This window comes from Phoenix dactylifera, chromosome 1, assembly GCF_051530095.1.
Source record: "Phoenix dactylifera cultivar Ajwa chromosome 1, Ajwa_hap1_PhDact_Kaust_v1.1, whole genome shotgun sequence".
Taxonomy (NCBI): Eukaryota; Viridiplantae; Streptophyta; class Magnoliopsida; order Arecales; family Arecaceae; genus Phoenix; species Phoenix dactylifera.
This window is the reverse complement of record NC_143190.1, coordinates 59,477,247-59,503,268: the sequence shown is the minus strand read 5'-3', so window position 1 is coordinate 59,503,268 and position 26,022 is coordinate 59,477,247. Positions and strand designations below refer to the sequence as shown.

At 43.6% G+C, this 26,022-nt stretch overlaps 3 protein-coding genes across 3 annotated transcripts; 1 reads left to right on the top strand and 2 right to left on the bottom strand.

The window, feature by feature from the left end:
* Positions 1-2: 2 nt before the first annotated feature.
* LOC148715444 (uncharacterized) lies at positions 3-3,898 on the top strand. Its single transcript, XM_088713464.1, has 3 exons — positions 3-491; positions 581-1,366; positions 3,656-3,898. The coding sequence occupies exons 1-3, from the start codon at positions 3-5 to the stop codon at positions 3,896-3,898; spliced, it is 1,518 nt and encodes a 505-aa protein (XP_088569590.1).
* An 8,884-nt stretch (positions 3,899-12,782) lies between these two features.
* Positions 12,783-17,523, bottom strand: LOC103721542 (P-loop containing nucleoside triphosphate hydrolases superfamily protein). Its single transcript, XM_008811808.5, has 4 exons — positions 16,640-17,523; positions 16,190-16,259; positions 14,387-14,549; positions 12,783-13,292 (listed from the first exon to the last, which is right to left on the bottom strand). Exons 1-4 carry the CDS (start codon positions 17,163-17,165, stop codon positions 13,074-13,076), a joined length of 978 nt encoding a protein of 325 aa, XP_008810030.2. The 5' UTR covers positions 17,166-17,523; the 3' UTR covers positions 12,783-13,073.
* A 138-nt stretch (positions 17,524-17,661) lies between these two features.
* Positions 17,662-25,227, bottom strand: LOC103721540 (thermosome subunit gamma). Its single transcript, XM_039117673.3, has 6 exons — positions 24,692-25,227; positions 24,561-24,598; positions 23,013-23,283; positions 22,374-22,660; positions 18,701-18,994; positions 17,662-18,358 (listed from the first exon to the last, which is right to left on the bottom strand). Exons 1-6 carry the CDS (start codon positions 25,094-25,096, stop codon positions 18,307-18,309), a joined length of 1,347 nt encoding a protein of 448 aa, XP_038973601.2. The 5' UTR covers positions 25,097-25,227; the 3' UTR covers positions 17,662-18,306.
* Positions 25,228-26,022: the final 795 nt, after the last annotated feature.

The following is a 26,022-nucleotide window of genomic DNA, read 5'->3' as shown; positions in this document are numbered from 1 at the left end:
TGATGGATTTTTATGATAATAGCCAGCTATCTTATGAACGGATTCGCTGGTATTGCGATGCCATTCGTCAGACCAACCCCGACAGCATTGCAGAGTATGAGATAATTGATGGTCGATTCAGACGTCTATTCATTTGTTTTCATGCTTCACTAATGGGTTTAATAAAAGGATGTCGTCTTCTGATTTTTATGGATGGCACATTTATAAAGCATAAGGATGGAGGTGTATTGCTTGGAGTTACTTCCAAAGATGGAAATGATGATATGTTTCCTATAGCTTATGGTGTTGTAGATACAGAAAGTGATGAAAATTGGGAATGGTTTTGCCGGTTTCTGAAAGAAGCTATTCATAGTTGTATTGAGTATAGTGGTCAACAGTTCACATTTATGACGGATAGACATCAGGGCATTATTAAATCCGTGCCGAAGTACTTTCCTGATTCTTACCACTCATATTGTATACGTCATGTGAAAGAAAACTTTAAGAATCAGGTTTGCATCGTCATATTATGAATAATTTAAACTACAAAGTATCTAAGTAATGTAGCATGTGGTATATCTGATTTTAATTATCAATGCAGGTCCTTGTCCATTATCGTGCAGCTGAGAGAAAGAGGCTCATTGATTTACTAAATGCTGCTGCCTATACACCAAGGCTTACTGTATTTCGAAAGCTAATTGCAAAGCTTACATCAGAAGCCCCTGGTGCTACCACCTTTCTCCTACATGCAAAGCCGGAGCATTGGGCGAATGCTGTATTTCCAGGTCCACGCTGGGGCATCATGACATCGAATGTGGCAGAGTCTTTTAATAGTTGGGTCCTGGAGGCTCGTCATCTCCCTGTGCCTCAGATGGTTGACCATATAAGGATCAAAATAATGCAGATGATGCATGAACGGCGTAATCGAGGATATAGCATTCAATCTCAACTTTGTCCTGATGCGGAGAAAGTGTTGCATAAAAATGCGGAAGATGGTCGGAGATTAGCTGTATTTACGTCCAACATAATGATATATGACGTAAAGGATACCAACTACTCATGCAAAGTTGACCTGCAGATGTGTAGCTGCTCTTGTGGCGAGTGGCGAATCTTCCGCATGCCATGTAAGCATGCTTGTGCATGCATCGAGAAGGCTGGCAGATCACTATACCAATTTACCGACAATTGCTTCCAAGCTGAATTGTATAGAGTAACATATGTCGAAGCAATCAGTCCAATTCCTGACATGGAGAAGCCCCAAAGTGCCTCTGAAGAGATTCACATTCTACCCCCTATCAGAAAGACACGTCCTGGCAGGCCTAAAAAGAAGAGAAGACCTTCGCAAGTGGAGTCAGTACGTGAAATGAGATGTGGACGATGCGGGAAGGTTGGGCACAATAGAAGGACTTGTAATGAGGTCATCATGTAAAGAATATGGACATTATGAAGAATGTATCGAGATACCTGCAATGTATTTTCATGTTAGTCACAGCATATTAACTGGAAATCTCTTGTATTGATGTTAATGAAGTGCAAACTGAATTGTATATGTTGATTTTTTGTTAGATTTTAATTCAGTTACTTCAAACCGGAATGCAGTTAAAAAATTGTTACAAACACGTAATGATACACAGTTAATCAACAGTTGGCATAGCATTCGACGTCAGCTCTGACAATTACAATAGTTGAATATGGCGTGGAAAAATATATATTGACACCTAAAATCTCGTTTTCCGGCTTTCCTTCGATTTTGCCTAATCTGAGACTCTTAACGAGTCGACTCCGAAAATATTGGAGTCGACCCGAGCTGTCCTGATGTCGACTCGGTAGGAAAAGAGGTCGACTCTTAGGCTTGGCTGAGCTAAGGTCCACTCTCTGTCTTTGTTCTGTCCCAGTTAACGGGGTGACTCGCCTTTCACTGGGGTCGACTCGAACTGCCCAGGGGTTGACTCAGAACTCCGTGAGGTCGACACTTAGGCTTCGCTTATTTTGGCTGCTCTCTGTCTTTGCTCTGTGCCACCTAAGGAGTCGACTCGCCTTTCACCGGAGTCGACTCCCACTGCAAGGAGGTCGACTCAAAACTCGGTGAGGTCGACACTTAGGCTTCGCTTATTTCGGCTGCTCTCTCTCTTTGCTCTGTGCCACCTAAGGAGTCGACTCGTCTTTCACCGGAGTCGACTCCCACTGCACGGAGGTCGACTCAAAACTCGGTGAGGTCGACACTTAGGCTTCGCTTATTTTGGCTGCTTTCTCTCTCTCTTTGCTCTGTGCCACCTAAGGAGTCGACTCCCACTGCACGGAGGTCGACTCAAAACACCGTGAGCATGACACTTGGGATTCGCAGATTTCGGCTGCCCTCTGTTTTCGCTCTTTGCCACTTTAGGGGTCGACTCGCCTTGAAATGGGGTTGACACAAAATGTGGCAGTTCGACCCAACTCACCATGGGAACACAGTGGAGTTTCTGGGAACACAGTTAGCTTGTCTGGAAACACAGTTACGTTGTCTGGGAATACAGTTATGGAGTTTCTGGAACACAATTAGCTTGTCTGGGAACACAGTTAGCTTGTTTGGGAACACAGTTATGGAGTTTCTGGGAACACAGTTAGCTAGTTTCTGGAAACACAGTTACGTTGTCTGGGACCACAGTTATGGAGTTTCTGGGAACACAGTTAGCTAGTTTCTGGGAACATAGTTACGTTGTCTGGGAACACAGTTACGGAGTTTCTGGGAACACAGTTAGCTTGTCTGGGAACACAGTTATGGAGTTTCTGGGAACACAGTTAGATAGTTTCTGGGAACACAGTTACGTTGTCTGGGAACACAGTTTTGGAGTTTCTGGGAACACAGTTACGTTGTCTGGGAACACAGTTACGTTGTCTGGGAACACAGTTAGCTAGTTTCTGGAAACACAGTTACGTTGTCTGGGAATACAGTTATGGAGTTTCTGGGAGCACAGTTAGCTAGTTTCTGGAAACATAGTTACGTTGTCTGGGAACACAGTTATGGAGTTTCTGGGAACACAGTTAGCTTGTCTGGGAATACAGTTACGTTGTCTGGGAACACAATTATAGAGTTTTTGGAGCAACACGAAACGCATCCTTGGTGCCTTTGTGCGATCGGCATGTAGCCGGAATTGTGCATTCAAACAGAACAGGTCACGTAGAGTCGGCAGCAACAATTTCTTATTTCCCCGAGAAGAACTTGTGAGTAAATGATGCATGGCAGACTTTGAGCCTGCGGTGCACCCGGAAGTGCGAATCAGCTGTTTGAACAAGTATGAATTCTTTAGCAAAAAAAAAAAAAAAACAAGTATGAATTAGATCTGCCGCGAATTTTGATCTCTGTTGTCACTTTGTACAGACTTTGGGGCTTCGACAAACTCCATGCTGCAGCGCACTCAAACCAGGGCGATTTCTGAACTATTCTACGAAGTGAACAATTATAATGGGACATGCCACAATGAGTTTGGATCACCAGGATGTTTATATGTCCAGCTCTTCCAGTTAAATTATCTTGGAAGGGTTCACGGAACCACTAATTGGTGAGGATTTGGGCCACCATGTGAGGCTCATTCTAATCCGGCTGTCAGACCATCAGACGAATATTTTCAAGCTCCCTGTCATTGCTTCTAAGAACATCGTTTCTAGAGTCTGGATGGTTAAAACCTATCCCTAGTGCAACAACGGTGACCACTTTGAAATCCGTGTGCAATCAGCGATAGCAGAGAAGAACAAAGCTAAGGTGGTGGGTGGTGCTGCTGCTGGTGGGAGCTATGCACTCAATCTCGGAGGTGGAGAACCTCTGGTGTCACTTCACGGCAGTCCTCGAGCAGCTGGAGGAGCTGATCGAGACGTCTTGAAAGGAGTGGGACGATCGGGCAGTGGTGGTCTGAAGCTTGGGCTGCAGGGTGCCGGTTGAGTGGGTGGCTTAGGATGTTGCCCTTCGAGAAAAATGGAGTTTGAGGTGGAAGCGGTGCCACTCGCCGACGACCACTTCGCTCTTCGATTCAAGACGATTGCTGACTGGGACTCGCTCTCATCGGCGGCCCATGGGTGGTGGTAGGCCAGCTACTGGCCATAAAGCCGTGGGCTCTTGATTTTGTGCCGGGTCTAGATGCCGTGAAGATGACGATGGTCTGGATTTGGCTACCTCAGCTCCCGGCTACCTCGCGGCAGTGGCGGGCCGGCCACTTGCTGTCGACGGGACAACAATACAACAGAAGGTTATGGGCTTCGTCAGAGTCAAGGTGGCCATCGACGCCACCCCACAGTTATTTCAGGGCATTCAAATAAAAAAGAAGGCAAGGGTGTTGGTGCAGCCCTTCGTTTACGAGCATGTGCCCGACTTCTGCTACGGCTACAGATGGATTGGGCAAGCCGAGGCAATTTGTAGGTTTCCGGCACCAATGTTGGAGGAGCAGGAGCGGACGTGGTCCCCTGCACCCATGGTGGTGGAGACTGGCGGAGACCACGGGAAGCCGGACTCGAGCTCTAGCGAGGAGATCCGATGGCCGATCTTTGGCCCGTGGCTGGCGGCTATGAGAGTCCGGCTGCCGGGAGCAACGAAGGGGCCATTGTGGTCGAGGAAGACGACCGAGTCAACGCTCGAGTCGTCCTAGGTCGCAGTCCCTACCCAACCACCCGAGCTCCCCTGGCTCGCCACCAAACTTCAATGGTTGGCAAAAATCGGTAAAAGTGGCATGACGACGCTCCCCTCAAAGGATCGCCTGGCCAGCAAGGGAGGCGACTCGGGCTCAAGGTCAGGAGTGCCTTAGGGCTGTCGCCGAGTCGGGTCGAGTTTCGACCCGTTCATCGACTTAGTTGACTCGACATACAACGCGAGTGGCGTTAGGCCAGCCGAGGTGCAGGCCAGCCTAAAAGTGTTAATGGTGGACACAGGCCTGGGCTTGTCCAACAAATGGTCCAGGAGCCCAACAACCGGTTCAACTGAGTTGGGATTGGGCCAGGCAGATGTGGACCAGCCCGAAAGTGCGGGTTAGGCCACCTGTGCGGACGAGTCGGGCGTGCCCGAGCGACAGGCCGGGCCTGACCGATGCTCGAGAGTGCGAGAGCAGGGGGCTGCCCCTGCATTAGCCTCAACTTCGGCATCCTCCTCGGTGAGGGCAACCTCGGCCTAGGCGATCCTCGGCTCCTCTACAACTCTGCCGGAGGCGTCGGCGGTGAGGCCTCTCGAGGCTGTTTCAGGCACTATAATGCCAGGAGGTGGCGCCCCGGATGGGTTGGACGCGAGGCCCCTAAGTTCCGGGCCGGGTGGGGAGGTGGCCGGGTGGGAAGCCGATGGCGGCCAACCAGCCAAACTCCGGTGCTGTTGCAGGCTCCCTAGACCACCAATCGGCGGTGAGGAAGGTGAGAACAACATTGTTTGGGGGAGCTTCCAGATCTATTGAGGGAGAAGGGGCTAGTGTTGGGCCGACCCATGTAGGGGTGAAGGTTGTTGGGGCCTCGTGAGGTGAGGAGCAGGGGCCAAACTTGCACCGCGGTGCGGAATGAAAATCCTAATTTGGAATTGCTGGGGAGAGGCCAAGCCCTCCAACACCTTGTTTAGAGGACTAGTCCTGGTGAATAGGCCAAACATCTGCTTCTTGTGGGAGATGCGACTTTCTGGAGATGGCCTCTGCCAAGCTGAGTGTCGCCTTTTGGCTGCTTAGGAGTCCTTTGCTGTGGAGTTTCAGGGCCTGTCGAGAGTATCATGGTTCTATGGAAGCGGGGTGTCACCATTGTGAGCATGTTCCACAACTGCCCCCAGCAAGTTGTAATGGTAATTTTGGAACCAAATGAGGCTCCTTACATTTTGTTTGGTGTATATGCTAGTATTGACTACAGGATGAGGAGAGCCCTCTTGGGTAAGGTCACCAACCTTGTTTCTCAAGGGATCTCGACTATGGTCGCTGGCGATTTCAACTACATCCAAGAACCTAGTGAGCAGAGAGATGGCAGGGTCTACACTGATAAGGCAAAGAGAAAGGAGTTTCAAGACTTTTTGACAATGAATGGGTTGGTGGATCTCGGGTTCTCTAGGTTGAGGTTCATCTGGTACAACAACTGCTCAGGCCGTGCTGGGGTGTGGAAGAGGATCGACAGGGCCGTTGCGCTTGCATGTTAAATCCAATGATTCCATGTCTATCAGGTTCGCCATCTGCCTTGCATAGTTTATAATCATTGTCCTTTCTCAATCACTATTGCTTCCAACTCCAAGCATAGCAGCCCTTTCCGCTTTAAGAAGGTATGATTTTCGTAACCCCAGTTCTGGATATTGTTCAAGAGGCCTAGGGAACCCTGGTGTGAGGGGATGCCATGTAGAGGGTCTCTCACAAGTTGGAGTTCACTAAGCGAAGGCTGCACAGATGGAACCCTGAGGTGGTGGGTGACATCTTCAGATGGTTGGAAGAGGTGGAGGCATCCATTGCTGACCTTGAAGAGAGGGAGGATAGCAGCGGTGAGCTATCGGCTAAGTCTTTTAGAGACAGAAGTCCAAAGTCTAGTGGATCAGAAAAAGTGACAAGAATACTCGATTCTTTTACCGATCGACCATTATCAAGAGGCAAAGGAACATGATCTGATGGAAGATAGGGCTGGGTAGAGAGTGGAGGAGGAGAGTAGAGTCAGACAAGCTCTAATTGACTTCTTCAGATCCAGGTGGACGAAGGACAGTAACTCGGAGGTGGCCGCTCAGTTTCCATTGTCGGATGTCGAAGTTGGGACAACAGAGATTGTAGACCTGATCCAAGCGGTATCAGAGAGTGAGGTGCGGGGCTGTTTGGGCCCTGGCGGAGGACAAAGCCCCGGAGCCAGATGGTTTTTTCCTCTTCTTCTTTAGGAAGTACTGGTGCATCATTCGGAGGGCAGTAGTGGAGGTCGTCCAGTTGTTTTTTAGCACTACGTCAGTGGCTGATGATTGGAAAACGACCTATGTCACCCTCATCCTGAAGCTTCAGGATATGGCAGAGCTCGGTCATTTCAGGCCCACCAGTCTTTGCACTACTCTCTATAAGGTAGTGGCGAAAATTATGGTGGGCTGGATGAAGCTCTTGATGTCCGGTCTCATCTGCCAAGAACAAAGAGCATTCGTGGGGAGTTGGAGCATCACTGACAATGTCCTAATTGCCTAAGAGATGATGTGGGATATGCAGCATGCCTCGAAGCGACGAAGCTACATGGCAGTGAAGCTGGACATGAAGAGGGCCTACGATAGAGTCCGTTGGGGCTTCCTCTGGTTTGCGTTGAGAGCTTTGGCTTCCACGAGACCTGGATAGTCTGGGTGCTTGGCTATGTGCAGAGGCCATCCTTTTTCATCATGATCAATGGAATGTTGTCGCCTTTCTTCCACTCCATCATTAGGCTTCGCCAAGGTTGTCCTTGTCCCTTTACTTCATATATGTTGATGTAATATCTAATGCCCTGTGGGCTCCTTGTCGGGAGTGAAAGTTGGACGCCTACGTGCTAGACCCCGGTGCCCGACCGATCTCCCATCTTTTATTTGCAGACGGCTGTCTCGTCCTTGTCAGGATGAGGACGAGGGACGCGCTAGCCCTCGAAGATGTCCTGGAGGACTACTGCGAGACATTAGGGTAGAGGGTAAACCTTCACAAGTCTACCATTTGCTTCAGTTCGAAGACAAAGCTGCGGATGAAGCCGATTATCAGGAGGCTCCTTGGCATGAGGGAGCAAGAGGGGCGTGGAACTATTTGGACGTCCCCATTACGGGAAGAAGACTATAGGTGTCGGAGTGTCTCAGCATAGAAGTGGCTGGAGGGTTGGAGAGCGGCCTCGTTATCTATGATGGGTAGGCTGACACTAGTAAAGTCGGTCATGAGCTCCATGTTAGTTTATCTCATGTCCAACACTATCATGCCAAAGACTATGCTGATGAGGATTGGCCGGCTTCTCTGAAACTTCCTCTAGGGCTCACATGGCGGTGGTCACAGGGTGCATTTGTTGGCGTAGGAGGCGCTCTGCTGGCTGATTCGCAAGGGAGGATTGGGTGTCTAGTCTCTGCTTATGAGGAGAGAGGCGTTGATTGCTTGGCATGTAGCGAGACTTGTACTTGAGCTGTAATATTTTTGGAGTCAGGTGATGACTGCTCGCTATGGACCAACAATGGCAGGTGGGGTAGCTCAGGGTGGAATGTCTGAACTTTTGGAGAGAGCTACCCTACACCTAGGTTCATCATGGAGCGGAGATTACCCATGCAGGTCCATTGGACAGGCCTTGATAGCTCGGGGCATCTAGGGTTCTACATCTGCTTTTGTAGTGCTATGGACGATGTTTTTCATCTGGGAGCCCTCACCCCCGAGTTTTCTCAAGATCAATTTTGATGGATACATGCTAGATGGTGGCAGGAATGGTGGTGCAAGCTTCGCCATCAGAGACTCGGACTCTAGGATGGTGGTTGCCGGTGGGTGCTAGATTTTTGACATCTCTATTTCGGAGGCGGAGCTAAGGGTGGCTTGGGTGGGCTGTGTCAAGTCTGACACGTTTTGCAGGCCCGCACGATTTTGCTCGCAGATGACTTGGCCATGGTGATTAGCTGGATCCAGAGAGCACCAATGGTGTAGATAGGTGCCACCCTTTGCTTTGGGATATTCGAACTATGGTAAGTGAAGATGTTGTTCCAGGCCAAGCATGTGTTTAGAGAAGCTAATGAGGCTGCAGATTGAATGATCTCGTGTAACCGACCACTCAAGGGGGAGGTTTGTGGGTTGAAAAGAAAGAATTGCCTAGAGCACTCTGAGATTTGCTGTATTTTATTTTTTTTAAATATATTTATACTAAAAATATATGGATATTAGAAGTATACGAGCTACCTGTTGTAGCAATATATATATATATATATATATATATATATATATATATATATATATATATATATATATATATATCTTTTCTATGAAATTACAAAGCTACCACACAACTAGTGTTTGGCCAAGGAGACTCAAATAGATGCAGACAACAAAGATGTGTATCAGGAGCTGATCGAATGTACATGACTAGCCAAGCTTTTCTGGAGGTTCAGTCTTATTAGGGCTATAATACTTCTAAAGCATCTGCCACCTACAAATTTGTTAGGAATTGTGTCCTAAAAGTCAATCATCAGCCTGTTGATGATTGAATTGTATATGAATTAATGAATTAATAAAAGGTTATTTGGCATTATTCATCGCATATATTTTGTACATCTTTTTGAACTCTTGTAATGTGATGAAGTCCTTAGGACTCTTTTAAAAGATAAAGAAGGATTTGTCTATGAGTCCTTAAATCTATTCACGACCAAACAATGTGCTATTACTAGGACAATAGCATTATCAAGAATAGGTCGTTGTGTGCTATATCGTTGGTTGTCCTCTTAATTAAGGAGTATAGAGACACTGATATGCCACACAGGTAAAGTGTAGGAGTATATTTCACTGAACGTGAGCAGTTTCGGAATGCTCTGCTGTCAAGAGATTTTTCGAGTAGATATGGGTATATGTATCCCTTCGACCTGAGATCACATCAGTGACTAGAAAGCAACTCACTGTACTTTAGTACCGGACTATCTGAGTTTCTAATTCAGTGACAGAAGGTTACTGGGTGCAGTCAAATACTTACGAAGTCGGTGTGTGAGTCAAGATGGAATTGACCCCTCCTGGTGATAGGAGATAAAGCCCTTGTGTTCAATTTAGCAAAACCTTGGCCACGATAATCCTTGTGAGGAGTCACATGATTTGTAAAGTTGAAACATATATTGGATGAACTGATTAAAGAGTTGACAGTGGACTCTGAAGTCATCCTAGGCATTTGGAGTCATAGGGATAAATTATACGATAACCATAGTCCAAGGGTTCTTGAATGTTGCTTTACAATCATTCGGTCTATCCGGACGTCAGGTACCATTGCTAGATGGTCATTTCGATTAGTACAAAAAGTTGTTCTTGTGCTACCGGCTTAGGTTCGAACCTATGGGGTCACACACATAGAAGTTTACAGGTTGATCAAATGGCTAACAGACGATTAAGAATCGTCCAGGGGTACATCGGTCAATTCGATTGACAAATTACCATAAGCAAAGATTGCAATAAAATAATTATTGAATTATTGAAGGATTAATTAGCAATTAGATTGCTAATGAACTCAATTTGATTGAATGATTGGGCTTAGGTTGAGCCAAATTGAATAGGATTCAATTTGTGCTACATCAAGGTTTACCTAATTGGATTGGGTTCGACCCAAGTAGATTAAGCTTGACCCAATTGATGGGACTTGACCCAATTGGATTGGGCTTGACCCAAGTCAATTAGAAGTCCTTATTTGATAAGGATTATGAGTCCAAAAATTCAGAATTAGATAAGAAGAAGAATTCCTAAATTTTAGGAGTCTAGCTTTATTTCTTGGAGAAGATTGACACCTCATCCTTATCCGCTTGGTAACCCTTCTTAGAGAATGAGTGTTCCACGAAACTAAGAGGGATTATTCTCCTCTTAGGTGCCGTATTTTTCAGAATTTTTGAAAATTTTATCAGCCAAAAAAGTTGGCAAAAATAGAGGTGTGGCGTGGGGGGGGGGGGGGGGGGGGGGTCCAAGGCTATAAAAGAACCTCCACGCCTAGGGTTCATGATATGCTTCTTGGGTTTTCAAAAGGGTTCTGAAAATTCTGAGATTGGGCCGTCCTCCTCTTCTCCTTCCTCTCCTTCATCTCCATCCTTCATCTTCTCGAAGAAAAATCAAAAGTTGAGTGCTTCGAAAGAAAAAGGTTCAGCCATTGCAGTCTGCGCGAGCTAACACTCCCACAGTCGTCGATCTTCCTGGAGCTTCGCGTAGACAATCCATAGAGGCCGGACGCATGTACGACTACAGAGCGTGATCAAGGAGTCATCGAAGATCTCCAACAAATCAGGTATGAGATTTGATCTCATTAGAAATTAAGATTAGATCTTAAACATGGTTGCTGAAATTTCAGGATTGCTGAAATTTCAGGATTGTATGTTGGATATATAATCATAGTTTCATGCTTTACATAAACATTTAAATCTTAGTATTTATTTTTATGGTAGAGATCAGATCTCATGCATACATGAAAATTAAAGAGTTTAATTTTTAATTGCTTCTGCTAACTTTTAGAAAATTTTTAAAATCATGCATGTAGCCTGCAAGGGTTCCTTTCATATCGAAAGTTGAGCTCAAAACAATCGTAGCGTCGGAAACTAAATTGAAAAGCATCGCAGCTAGTCCAGCATAGAAGAAATTTAGAAAATCGAAATAAATGATATGCTGCAAGATGGGTGCACTGCAACCTGTTGGTGAGGTTCCCTCAAATTCCTCCCTCGATGGCGGCCAAACCATGGAAGACAAGCAACAACAAGGAGCCAAGGCGGAGGCCAAGCCAAGCCCAACCTCGCCAAGTGCTCAACCAACCTCGCCAAATGCCCATTTGATATCTATCGAGGTTAGCCATTTCTCTTTATTGCCAAGCCAAGCCGAACCTCATAATAGGCTTGGCGCAAATCATTCGGATCCATTGGCATTGGGCTCGGCACACGCCAGCTCTGCGCGTCCGGCCAAAGGCCGCGTGCAGGGGTTTGGCATGGCCATGCCCAATGCAATGGGCGCTCGATCCATTCGGACACCACAAGTCACCGCACAGCGTGCGTGGCCTTGGCCGGCGCCTGCTCAAGAAAAGAGCAGGCAAGCGGCAAGCAGACCGCACACACATAAAGGCAGCAGGCGCACAGCCACCAGCCCGCGCGTGCATGCATGGAGTAGGCGTGTGACCGACAGACTGAGCGTGAGCACAAGGACCAGGTGCGCGGCCAGCAGACCATGCATGCACGCTTGGAGAAGGCACGCGGCCAGGGCGCCTCAGGCCTCAGCCAGCGCGCGCGCGCAAGGAAGGAACGCGCGGCAAGCGGCCCTGGCGCCACAAGCCCAGGCCGACGCGCGGCAGGCACGCGCACATGGAGCAAGCGCGCGACAAGTGGGCACGCGTGCGAGGTTCGTGACCAGGCGCGCGGCCGGCCCGACCAGGCACACGGCCAAGGAAAGCGCCTAGGCGCCTAGGACATCAGCGCCCAGTCCGAACCAGACAAGAAAGCAACGGGCGGCACCTAGCCAGCCAACGCCCGCGAGCGGGCTTTTAGAACATTGTTTAGCCACCATAGAGTGTGTTTAGCCGCATAGGCTTGGGTAGGCAAATTGCCTAATTTCGGTCCCCAGGGACTTAAGCTAAGGCAGGGTATATCAACCCTCCTTAGATTAGGCTAAGGTTGGGACATGAAGCCCTCCTTAAATTCATTGTATTTCCTTTCTTCAATTGGAATCAAAGCAGCCATTTGCTGCCTCAATCATCTCTTTGAGTAGTCTACAATTGGCCTCAATTGCCTAAGGGTCCGAAGAGAAAATCATCCTCCATTCTTAGCCAAGTCAAGTTTGGAGTTAGAAGGATTCACAAATACCAAATTTCCAAAATCAGCCCGGCGTTACCTCACTTCGATCAAGGCACAACATAAAAGGCCAACGCCAAAGGAGCAAAAGAAACCCCTTGGTGTGGTTGGCGAGTGACCAACGCTAGACCCCACCACCATGTTGCATCACATGAAACCCACAAAAGGCCAGGTACAACTCTCGTGCAAGCAAGCTGGGTTTTGCACATCTTTCTACCGAGGGGAACACAGGAAGGATCTCTTACCAAAAAGACACGGTAAAGATCTTGAAGTATAACGCCATGCATTTTACTTTTACTGTGACATGAAAGCATTGGATAAGAGCTTTTGCTTTGATATAATGATGCGCTTTACCGGAGGCAAAATAGGTTGCTAACGCCAGATCCAATTGAAAGCTCAAAAAGTGCAATATTCTATGATGATGATACAGACAGGATAATAACAAGTTAGTGTTATGAAAGGTTTCTTCAGACCTTGTTTCCAGCAACTAGATCCTTGATGCCCTAGGAAAACCAAGTCAAGCAGTCGTAGTGATCAAGCTGATGATACTCCAGGCATCATAATGGCAAGGATTCTGTTGTCAGATCCATCACCAATTATGGACCCACAGGGAGATCTACAGTAAATCATGCTTTTTCTATGGCTGTGATTTGATCTTCTAATGTTTTAGCCAATAGTTCCTGAGCTGAGCTATATGCAATAGTATCTCATCCCGACCTTGGTTGGTAACACTGCTAGTCATGATCCATGGTGGTGCTGCCTGAAAAAATTCTCGTATCAAGGTTTGAAAGTCTTCAACATTTTCCTCAGGTCTTTTACCACCATTCTTTTTCTTCCTGCGCTTGTCGCACTTCGTGAAAATTAATGTCATTGGAATCTGAGAGAACAAGTTCAAGATGGAAAGATAAATATCTTCATAATAGATTGTTAGCTATATCACTATCTACCCAAGCAAGATAAACTAGAAACATTATGAGCTGAACCAAACATATGTCCTACAAAGTGAAAGATAATAAACATAAATCTCTGAAAACATCAATTGCGGCCCTAACAGAGTTGGACTTCAACTACTACCACAGAAGCTCCTACAGCTTTAAACTTCCTTGCCTCTGAACTTCCTCACATTACACACACATCAAATGATTTCTACCAAGTTCCTCATTAATACACCGCCATATCTGATTGCCTGCTGGTTAAGGGCAGGTTATCAGTTTAACCAGTTGAACACATGCTAAAAAGCAAGGGTTAAAATTATTCAGTCAAAGTCCCCAACATCTGCTTAACATGGTTACCTTTATTTCATCAATGTCAACCAAACAGTGGATGACCTTAACCGCTGGTTGGCTGGTTCAGGGGTGGTTACAAATGGTTAATCTATCTTCCCTGGTTAGCTATTCAGCATCCAAACGCAGCACCCATTATTCCCCAAAGAGGCTGTTATAAAGAATCTCTTCTCTCGAACTTGTTCTTCAATATAATCCTAGTCATATGGCTGCCACAAGCCACTATGTCTGTTGGCTTATAACAGCATATCACAGATCAGTATTAAAATATATATTATATGCACTTTTACATAACAATAAATACAACTAATTAACACTATTGTAAAAGTGAGAACGAACAGTACCATTATTGTAGGAACATATTCAGATTAGCCACTGCTTACAGGCTGCTAAATATTATAATAATGCAGCAGAAGTGAATCACAAACCATTATAATAGCTAAAACAGTCATTATACAGTGCTGCAGAAAACCAAAACTTGGACAGAGCAAAGCAGGTGTTGAGTAAAAAGAACCTTATTTCTAAGCTTTTGCCAATACTATGCTTGAGGGGAGAAAAAACTGCCACTGACCCAAAATTAAAGCTAATCAAGAAAAAAAAAATCTTACCTGATTTTGGCCGAGCTTGAGGGGAGAAAAAACTGCCACTAACCCAAAATTAAAGCTAATCAAGAAAAAAAAAATCTTACCTGATTTTGGCCGAGCCAACTGGCGAATTCAAGGTCAATCTTTTTTGCAGGGATGCTGGCATCTATAAGAAGAAGCACAGACACCAATGTTTCTCGGTTGAGGAAGTAATCTTTGGTAAATTTTTCCCAGTTAGTCCGTACTTCATGTGGCGCAGAAGCATATCTGCTCAGCAAGCATGTTGACAACAGTTAGAAACTGAAAAACAAATCTAGCAAATATAAGACCATCTACTTGAATTTAAACTGCAAATGTTACTCATCCCAATTTTGTTTGAGCAGGTAAACTAGTTGACAAGGCTGTACGAATGATTTTTTTTCCTCTATAGTTTGGACCCCAAGAACTCAATAATTTGTGGGTTTAGATAAAGTTTTTTATGCATTCATACAATCAGACATAACATCGTGTCATAGGTGGCTCACGACCAAGAAAACAGTTATCCAACTGTGCAATATATTGGCAATTTGGCATCAACCCACATACGCTAGGAATTCATCACATATAACATTTCTTATGCATAAAAAGAAATAGTTCAGGCTTACAGCAACGTGATGGGATGAGAGGAGAATCAAAATTTATAACGACAGAAAACTTCTTCAAAGTTCTTCAATTCTATATCAGGAACGAATAAAATATCCTGCTTTGAAAGGGAATCTCAGGTTTTGAGGAGGACGATCTGGATTGCTTCGAAAATTTGAGGCATCCTGGATTACAGCACTTGCCTAATATTTTGAGTATGTAGAAGCATGTTATTTGGAATATATCCTTGGGAAAGTTTTGAGAAGGGAAGTCACAATTAGAAAATATTAGAAACTGCTAGTACTTTCAACTAATTTGCTATTTTTGCAGGATAAGAGGGTGGATGTTCTATTGATGGATTGTTTCTAGCAGTAACAAAATCAACAGTTCTCCCATTGAAGGATCCACAGATGATTTCTAACAAAGCGCTTAGGTTTTACCTGTTGCAACTTGCCATTCAGTATACGATACTCTAGGTTAAGGAGATTAAGAGCTAGGGAGTTTGGTCCTATTTTTTCATTAACAAGGACAACTAACATGCATACACACCTTGCGGCTATACAGGTAAAAAATAGGAGACCATTGCTAGGCTGATAATGCTGATGAGTGGAAATTAGCAAATGATTGTGAATAATGAAATTCCATAAATCAACAAATGCACAAAAGAAACTTGCAAAGGACTCCATTGTGCATTGCCACGAAAGTTAAAGATAAGCATCAAACTGAAATCAGCAAGATTGTGATTACAATTACTGTTCTTGTGTAAGAATCCTTGGCACGAGAAGATATGATACCTAAGACTTGCCTGAGAGTGGTTTATGCTAATTCTATATGTTTTTAATCATCAAAGATGACATTGACATTGATTAGTCTTGGGGCAAAGTTTGTGCTTTAGTGTTTTCCCAGTGAAGTGATTGACCCAGCCTCCACTAAGAAAACAAATCCCAAGCACACTCTTGACACAACCAGTATTTCAATGTGGGAGCCTGCTATTTTGTCCTAGTCAACAACCACTCCATCACTTGACCGTTGGTTAAAAGACTTCATTAGTTCAATCTAAAGAAATAGTTGCTAAAAGCAAATGATTAATCATTTATATTCTAGATAGGCTCACAAAGTTTCAAATTTAAATCAGAAAACTAAATAAGCAGTCAAACGGTTGATGTACATCAGGGCATAAAACACATGCAGGAGAAAAAGGAGTAACTTTCCAAGCATGTAATCAGTACAATCATAAGTAGTACAATTAGAATACCAACAGTTCAAAGCTGGGAGTTCGATCTTACCCATATCCAGGCAAATCCACAAGATACCAACTATCATTTATCCTAAAATGATTGATGCATTGTGTTTTACCTGCAATTCCAGATAACAGTCTTGTGTAAATCATATCACCTTTATGCAAATATTAGAATTTCAGTACAGCGGTGCTGCAAAATCAATCATTATAACAGGATGAAACTACATTCAATAAATTCAAGAACAGGATATAATCATATAACATGTAAACCAAAAAAACATTACAGTAAAGAGCACGATGCCAGTTAATTTCTTGTAGATTAAAGTAAAAAATGCTAAATGGCAATAGTACGTTTTTTTTTTTTGATAAGATTCTTTCGATATTCCTACATGCTCACAAACCCTAAACCCTAATGAAACGAGAACGAGGTGCAGAGATAAATATTTCCAACAACCAAAAAAGAATCGAGAAGAAAGAAAAGTTGCAATCGACCTACCGGGCTTCTTGGAGGTAAGAGCGAGGCGCTTTCTTCGGACAAGGGAATTAAGAAGAGAGGACTTGCCGACGTTGGAGCGGCCGACGAGGGCGAACTCGGGGCGGCCGTCGGCGGGGCAGTCCTCTGTACGGACGCTGCTCTTTACAAACTCGGCGGTGGTCACCTGGGCGTCGTGCGCGTAGGTGCCGAGCACGATATTAGACCCTTTGAGCACTCTCCCGAAGGCCGCCGTCGACCCCTCGGGTAGTTCGACCTCCGGCGGGACGAAGAGCTTCTCGAGGGGGATCTTGATCTGGTGGTCCTCGTCGGTGTCGAGAAAGGATTCCGAGGGGGCGGAGACGGGGACGGAGAGGGGGACGGCGAGATGGGATCGGGGAGCGAAGGAGGCGGAGCGGGAGAAGAGGGAGGCAGAGGCGGTTCTTTTGTTGGGGAAGAGGAGGAGATGCGCGTAGAGGGAGGGCGGCAGCGGGTTGGAGGAGGAGATAGGGAAGAGGAAGCGGGGGAGGTTGCGGCAATGGAGGAGCATCGTCGTTTTGAGTTGCCGCGGGGCAAGCAAGAGCTGAGATGGGCTCAGTCGCGGATAAAATCGGGCGGAGAGAGAATGGACCGCTACCAAAACCCAATTACTACTGGATTCGGGTCTGAGTGGCCTGGATACAGACCGATTTCGATTCGTACCCGGCGTTGTATCATCCCCCAGTTGCGACTATGCTGCACTTGTGTGATTTTTAGTTATACATGGGAACTGAGACTTTCCCAACTGTTGCTGCTGGAAATCAATTTTTTCCGGATGTCAAGCTGGTTGAGTTGCTGGAGAGCTTGGCGATTGACTGTTCAGGCCATAACAAGCAGTAGAAGATCATAATGCACCTTTGAGATGGCTAAATAGTGATCCATGTGTTCGGATGACGATGGTTCTAATGCCAGTCATATCTAGGATGGTGTTAGAAAGAGTAAATCGTGCTCGAATCTTTGCTTTGACGCTAGATCCAATCTGAAACAACAAAAATGAAGAAATCTTCTTGCCAAAAAATGTCCGGTAGATGATCATCTCCAATGCTTAAACTAAATAAATTCTCAGAGAACAATAAAAATATTGTAAGAGCAGCACAACGGCAGCATAACTTTTGGATACTCTTCCAAAACTGAGTTTGCAGCCAGAAATTTTTTATGAAGCAATCAGGATGCAGTTGGAAACGATGGTAGGGTACAGTTTATGTTGGTGTCAACCCAAACTAACTGCTTGGTTGCAGGCCGGTTGTACCTGATTGAGTTACGACGAAAAGAACCCATCCTTGAGCTGCGTTATCCAAGACCTAGATTTTCGTGGGCTTAGTTCTCAACATGTCAACCATGTCGCAGGGAGTCTATGGGCTCAACCTGGCATAATTTGGAGGTTAGGCCGGAGGAGCTTGTGGACATCCAGGATTCAGAAACTGATAAGGTCGTGTCGAGTTTGATCATCACTAGTGCTATGGCAGACCGTTTGGCTGGTGCTCTGACAATGCCTGAAACACTTAGATAGGTATTGTCTTGACTCCAAAGCACCGTGAGTCCGTGACCTTTACTGTGCAGCATCAGCTAAAATAAACTTCTCAAGATGATTATAAATCGAAACAGCTTTAGAGAGGCATTCTCCTACTCTAGATGGCAGACACAACTTTTGTCTAGGCAGACTCTGTGTCAGCAACCATGCACCATCTTCCACTCATATCTGACCTAGCAATTTTTGAGATGTTAAATCAATCAGTCAACTAAATGGTATTTACATGTCCATATACAAGTTATCTTCTTGACTGCTGAAGAAGAGAAGAGACACCAAGGCAGGTAAAAGAAATGGAAAGAAAAGCTACGGTTTTCCTTTACAAGAAGGCCGAGTATAATGTTGTTTGAGGTCATTAATAGTGGCTAATAGTCACATCCCACACGTAATTTGTGAATAGGTTGATTTCAGAAGCAGCCCAGGAAGCCCAGTTCACTGCAGTGCCAAAGAAGAGCTCCCAAAACCAGAGATCCAGTGCAAGGACCGATGAGAAGATAAACAAAGCCAGCGTCTCGTACCTGTTCAGAGGCCAACCTGATAGCTTGGCCAATGTCCTAAGGAACGGGAGCGAGTTGCTATCAAGCTCTCGATTCCTTATCGACCAAGCTGTTATCCACTGCACTCGACAGGGTACCATGTCAAACTCTTCACGTAATCGTCTTCCCAAGTCTGGCATATGCCCACCTCCATACAGCACTGCTACTCTCTTGTTCCCACTCTCTATGGCGCTATGCAATGCCACAGTCGCAGCTCTATTCCTTTCGCCAATTATAACTGATTTCTCCTCTAGGGCTGCAGTTATAGCTGTGAACCTTCACAAACAAACTCCAGACATTTCACGTTAGAGCACATTCTCATGAAACTACAGTAACATTTCAGACTGTACTAGCAAGTGGAAAATCAGCTTTTCATTTGATATATCAGATGGAAAATACAGCTGTCAAAGATGCGCATTCAGTTCCTTCGATTGCCAGAATCATAAGATATAAAAGTGCAACGGTCTATCAATAGTGAAATCATTCAATAGGTTCTCTTTCAGGGCTCTGTGAAAATTAAGTTTATGATAACTCGATGCGTGCATATTTCTTCCAGATTGGATAAACTTTTATTGCAGAAAACTTTGCCAAAGAAGGGATTTTAAGGGGACGAAGCATATTGTCAGTGGATGAAAAAGGAATTCTCAGCACCAATATTATCAAGAGTTTACCTGGGCTCTGTATGATGTTCGATTTTTTAGAACAAAAGCTGCCAAATCACACTTATTAGATGTGTAACTTAGTGTACCACTTGAGTGACTCTAGGTAAGATATAGAAGCCCATAGTGGATAGAGAATGACTCTTATAGTCTAGGTATGAGTGAAATGTGCAACAAGAAAATCAAGGATTGATGAAGTTTGGAGGTGCATCCATCATGATGCAGGACTTGGGTCCATTGACTCAACTTCTTGGTTTAATTTTTCAAATTTCTGCTCTGTGCTTTACTTTCTTTCTGCTTGTTGCCCCTCTTCTCCTGATCATCTTGTTAACATACAGTGGAGCATCATCTTTGATTCTTTGTACTTTATTCTCTGATGTTTAAATTTTAAAGATATCTTTCACAGCCTATGTTTTTGGGGAGGAAAAAATCAGGATTCCTAATGATAAATGATGTGGAGTTTTAAAAGGAGCTGCAGTGATTTCCTTAACAAAGCACTTTGTTCAGGCATAAAGCAGACACAAGGCTTGGAATAAGTCTTATGCCCGCCAAACAGCATGTTCAAGGAATAGTTATGCCAGTCAAACTTGCTTATGACAGGCATGGCCATTCCATGGGAGAGATGTGATAGGCTATTCTTTGGCAAAAAAGTGTCATTTCTGCTACTTTTTGCTTTCCTACAGACAAAATACCCTCATTCAAAAGTATTCCAAAAATAATAGCCAAATGGAAATTGGAATAGCTTGTATCATAAATATTCCTAGAGGCATGACTTTTGCTATTCCCATTATTCCTGAACCAAACGAAGCCTAAAAGCCCAAAAAAGAAGACGAAGAAGAAGAAGAGGGGGGAATTCCTAATTAGTAAAAGCATCCCCTGTATGGAAAGCAAGGATACTCAGGCACATGAATATAAAAACTCTATGAAGGATAACTTTGAAGACCGATGCACAAACTCTTTCTTGTGCTAAGCTACAACAATAATGAATGCATATACTGGATCAAATGCTATACCTATATTCATTATACAAGCTAGCACTGACATGTGAGATCAAGCATTGATAATGTAGACATAGACTTTCTTTTGTTTCCATACAAGGACATGTCAACAGTGTACATAGTGCATGATGCATGCATATGTAAACATGTGGCAAGAATAGAAATATTTGCATTTTGCAGATAATGGTACCAAGGAAGCCACCTCATTCAGCACTAACATTTGAGAGAAATAATTTACTTCCAGGCTAAGAAGTGGAGACAGAAAATGGTCCATGAACTGATATGACTGTCAGTCAACATGCTCTGCTGCAATTTACCAAATACAAAAAACTAAACTTAACCTCATAAAGAATATAATAATGTTGTCAAGGAAAGGGCCAGGAATAATTATGATACAAGAAGAACAGCAACTTCTCAGCTAGTGTTGTGACCAAGGTTTGAATAATTGATATCAGAGCACATTTCAATTAGCTGATGGCAGTACTGGTACTTCCGAATTATGCCATAATACTTTGAAGCAATTGAAACTGGTTTCATATAACTATAAAGGGGAAATATCAGTGTTGTTAAGGGCGCACCTAGAAGTGGAAGGCACTCCCAAGAACCTTAGTGCCTCACCCATCAAAATGCATGCCTTGCATTCACTCCGTTGAAGCACTTAGATGTTAAAAAAAGGAGGACCTTCTTGATTGTTTGTTTTGTGCATGTGATGTTGCTGTGGTCGATTTCTGGGCTCCACCAAATATATTATGTACGTATGTCCATGAGAATGCTTATATGCATATGCAAATATGCATACACATGTCTGTGCACATGCTTGCCAACATACTTGTGTAAACGTATGCACACACTTATGTGCAAAGATATGTACATCACATGTCCGCACACATATAGCCTTACTTTGTTAAGGCTGCCTTTGTGCTTTGTGCTTAAGTTCCAAGAGAACGCCTTGAGCCTTTGACAACTTTGAGAAATATGAAAAAATGTTTAAAAAAGATATGAAGAAGAAAAAGAAAAAATACTAAAATTGTTAGACCTAGGTGAAACACTTCCACCTAAGTTGGTCAGCTCTGTGCATGTTCAAATTGTCATTCCTCATTCTAACTCTTCCCGGGAATACGAGTTCTAGTGTGTGCAACTAACCATACTACCAATGTTGGCTATCATGGAATAAATATAACCATTGTGCATTTAGAAATAACATATTTTCCATCTTCCAAACTCTAATTGGTAGTTATGAAAGAATCAAGATAGAAATTCAAGAAACGATGGCAGGAGCAACATCACATGAACATGTCCATCACAATATCAATATATTTGCCCAGGAGAGAGCCAAAATTATTCCATGTCGACCACAATACATAAAGTCCATCTAAACATGTCAACGACACAATCTCCTGTAAATGGGTATGATAGAGGTAATTTAACCAAAAAAGAAGAGAGTTCGCTTTTATAAATTTGCTGGCAAGTTGATTACAACTTTTCTTGTTTGTGTAGTGTACATGTCATGGGACTAATATCATATTAGTCTTTCCGGTTCTTCTTTGGATATAAAATATTATCTTTTCATAAAATATGAGATCTGCTTCTGCAAGTGAACAAGCTACCTATTTGTGGGCACTATCCTTCCTTTAGGTGGAAGGTTTGTACACAGTAAATATAATTTTTAGAAAAATTTCATCAACGTGAAAGAAAAAAAGTGATGACCTTGGTAGTATAGGCATGAGCATGAGCACCTATAATTATACTATATGCAATATGTACATAAACTATAACAAATTAACAAGCAACAAATGTTAGTTTACATGTAAGAAATGCAAATTTGCCCTCCTCTCTGCCAAAGATTTCAAGATAGACAATAAAGAACATCAATTGTGGGTAGCTTTGAACAGAGCCTGACAGATGGAGCAAGACTGTGGATTTCAAATTGAAGACGGTGTACATTAATATGCCATGAATCTGTATGTGTATGACAGTACAGAGGGGACAAGTACTCACTCTGAAGTTAGCCGCTTGGCCAGGAAAATCTTCATCGCAGCTCCAAAATCCAGCCTCGACAGTGCTTCTAGCTCAGGTTTTTCTGCGGTCTGACTTTCCAAAGGTGCACAAATGCTGCTGATGATAAAAAGTCCGACAAGTGGCATGGGTAGCACCCGGGAAGCCCAAAGTAGCGTTGATCTCCAAGGCCCAAGATCATCTCGTATGGATGCTGGTTGCACAAATGCTTTTGTCGATTTGAGAGTCATGTCTTTTGCAAATGTGAAAAAGCTTTCGCCTCTTTCATGCTAGAGGAAATCAATGACAAGTTTTAGTTGAATTGAGATATTCAGTTGTTAGCAACCAAACCATCATTGAATTTCACAAAAGCAGCAAATAGCAGTTTCGAGATAAATATGTACATTTATATAATAGAAAGAATATGCATTATCTAAGTTACTGACAGACTTACAGGTGATAAGGAAGTAACAAGAATGCTAGAATTTTTTAATTAAACAACCATAACTCTCTAAAATAGAAAACAGAATCTTATGGGGACCTCAATAATGAAAAGAATTTAAGTTCTGCACTTACTAGAAGATGGGGTAAGAATTGAAGAAACATACAAACAAGAGGGAGAAACTAAGAGAGGAAAAGCACCTGAAGTAGCTTGAAAGTCTCATAGTCAAGGTCTGCGTGATGCCAATTTTCACCCTCATAATTAAGACAATCTAATTGGAAATCCAGCGAAAGAATTTGAGCCATCTTCCTTTGAATGAATCCAAGAATATTGAAGCCCTTAGAACGTGAAGTTTTTGGCCTTTTAGTAGATACTGAGTATCTCCTATTCTCTAGGTTATCCCTGCTTGTCACCATCTCATAGAGGACATGATCATAAAGTTCAAGTCCTTTTTGCAGGGTCTCAAAGTATCTGCACGTGTCAGTAACAACCCAATCTCAATTATGTTGGAAGCTGATGAAAGAATATATTCAACTTAGGTCTCATCTAAACTAAGAAGTGGTTCAATCTTAAATGCAGCAAACAGAGTAACTTGTTCATTAGAGCGGCTTTGGCAGAGGTATCTCCTCATTCTGAAGTCTGTAGGGTGTGAAATTGTTCTCAGAATCCTGCAGTCAAGTTTGTTGTACACAAGATGAAGGCCAAGCAAAAGACAATATGGTGACCTCAAAATTGTGGGAAGCTTCTACAAGATAATTCACACAATTCTCAAACATGTGCACTTTTTTGGGCATACCATTCTAACAAAAGCATCATATGGCCTCCCTTAAGATTAAGCATATCGTTGGTATGCCTGTAGCAATTCCAAGCACAAGGGCATACCAAGTCCCTTTGACAACTTGGACAAAATGCTATAACTTTCTTCTCTAGTGTCTTGTCATCATGGGTGAAAAATCTGGATAAACTGAAAACCATAAATCTAGAGATTTTAATATCTTCAGGTCTTCAAAGACTATCAAGAAAATTTTTGCAACTCCAGAATATTTCATTTTCATATAAAGGCACAAATAGCATATGAAATTTGGGTAATAAATAAATCTAAAGGAACCCAGTGAAGGAACTGACCAGGGGACCTGAAAAATGAAAAGAAAATACTGATGAAGCAACTAATCACGCTGCTATGTACCAACAAATGGAGATTAAATGACAAAACTTTGATTTATCTCCCCCCCAATAAAACACAGCAATATGAGTCATTTTTGGCAATAATACTGTTCATGAGATGAACACCTTGAAGAGTAGGGTAAAAATCAGTACATCTGAGACAAAGAACCTGCAATGATTGAGCATGAAGTGGTGCAAAATGTAACGAACTGACATACGAATGGGGGAAAAATGAGAACACCATTTTAAGTAGATGGGTTCTTAGTTCAAGTATCAAAATTTCTAGAAAATATGCAACTGCAAATAAAAGGGCGACCTAAGAGGTCTGAGGAGGGTCAGATATACACAGCCTTAACCCCAACCCACGACACCTAGGTCACAATAAAGCAAACTTACCGTGGCATAAATGTTTCGTCATAACCATCAGGATTAAGTTTTCTTATTTCTTTCAATCTTCTTTCTTCTTGTGATGTAAAGATAGGGGAACCCATCATCCAGTGTTAAGTTCATTTCTAAGAAAGATATTTTATAATTGCAAAAACCTCTATAATCTACAAAAGAAAATCTAAGTCAAGCCAACTAACTCTTTGTCTGCAATGTGGATTGTCGATACCAAATCCACCTGCAAAGACGAAGAAAAAACAAATCAATAACCAAAGAAGATGAAGAAACTGAAGAAGAGCGGGGACAGAGATAGAAAGATCCGGGCAACTACCTGGAGAAATGGATCGAGCAATGACCACGGAAACTTCTTCCGATAGCTGACAACGGCCGTCTGCAGCTCGCCGCCGCCGTCGCCTTCGCCCCCATCGCCCCTTCTGAATCTCATGAAAGCCGAGATGGAATTGTTCTCCAGGAACTGCTCCGCTCCAGCGGGATCATCATCGATCGCAGCGGAGAGCTTCGCAACCACTCTTGCCTTCGGATAATTTATCCGGCGGGAAGAAGAAAACGACGAAGATAGAGAGGAGAGCAATGGCCGGGGATTTAGGGGTCCAGCGATTCGCAAGGAGCGAGGGAATGGGATCGATGGAACCGATGAAGCGTCGAAAGGGGATTTGGACGGGAACGAATAGAAAGATGAGGAGTAGAGCACGAAGGAAAGAGAGGCGGACACCATTGCTCTCCCCTCGCCGCGAGTGACAGAGAGAAGGGCGGAGGAGACAAGCCGGGAGTTGGGCGATGACCTTTGTGGTCGCGTTCTCGCACACGCGAACGCAAGCGAGTTCCCAGTTCTTATCACCGGGTAAGATCACACCCAGGCTCCCGGTGCAAAAGGAAGAGGCAGTCTCTCGCCGCATCATCGGTTGATGGTCCGAAATTGTAGAACCGTTGGATTTTTATGATTCACAATATTGGCCACAAATAATTAGACAGGGGAACTTTGGTTCCATCATACGTCTTGTATTAACCATCACGTATATAAACGGTCATCAAAAAATGGCAGGTCATAAATATTAAATCCTCATTTGGCTCATGGCGCTTGGCATATTACGCTAGCCATGATATCCTAGATTTAGATGTGTGGATTATTTGACCTCGAATAGTGACACTGCTATGAGATTTTAAATTTAGGCTGCATTTCATTCGTAGCCTGAATTAGAATTGAATCAAAATGAGAATATATTGGAGTAGAAATCAGAATGGCCATGTTCTCCAATGCATTTGATTCATGATCATAATCAAAATAGAAATCGAATACTATACAAGAATCCATATTGGATTTAAAGGAATTGATGTATTTCCATCCTCCTGAAATCAAAATTCGGAATAGAAATCTCTCCAATCAAACAATTGGAATGGAGGGTCCCATTTCCATTCCTATTCTAAAGTCTAATGCCCTCTAACCAAACATGCCCTTAAATATGCTAATGACTTTCACGCAAGACTAGAAGATTAATCAACTGTCCAAAAATTGATCTTTAGGGTGAAACTTGGGTATGAATACCACCGCAAAATGCTGAGCAGCTGATGAACATGATGGGTGAACGAAAGGCTTGGAAACACATAAAACTCAACTCCCTTATCGTTGATCCACTAAAAAGC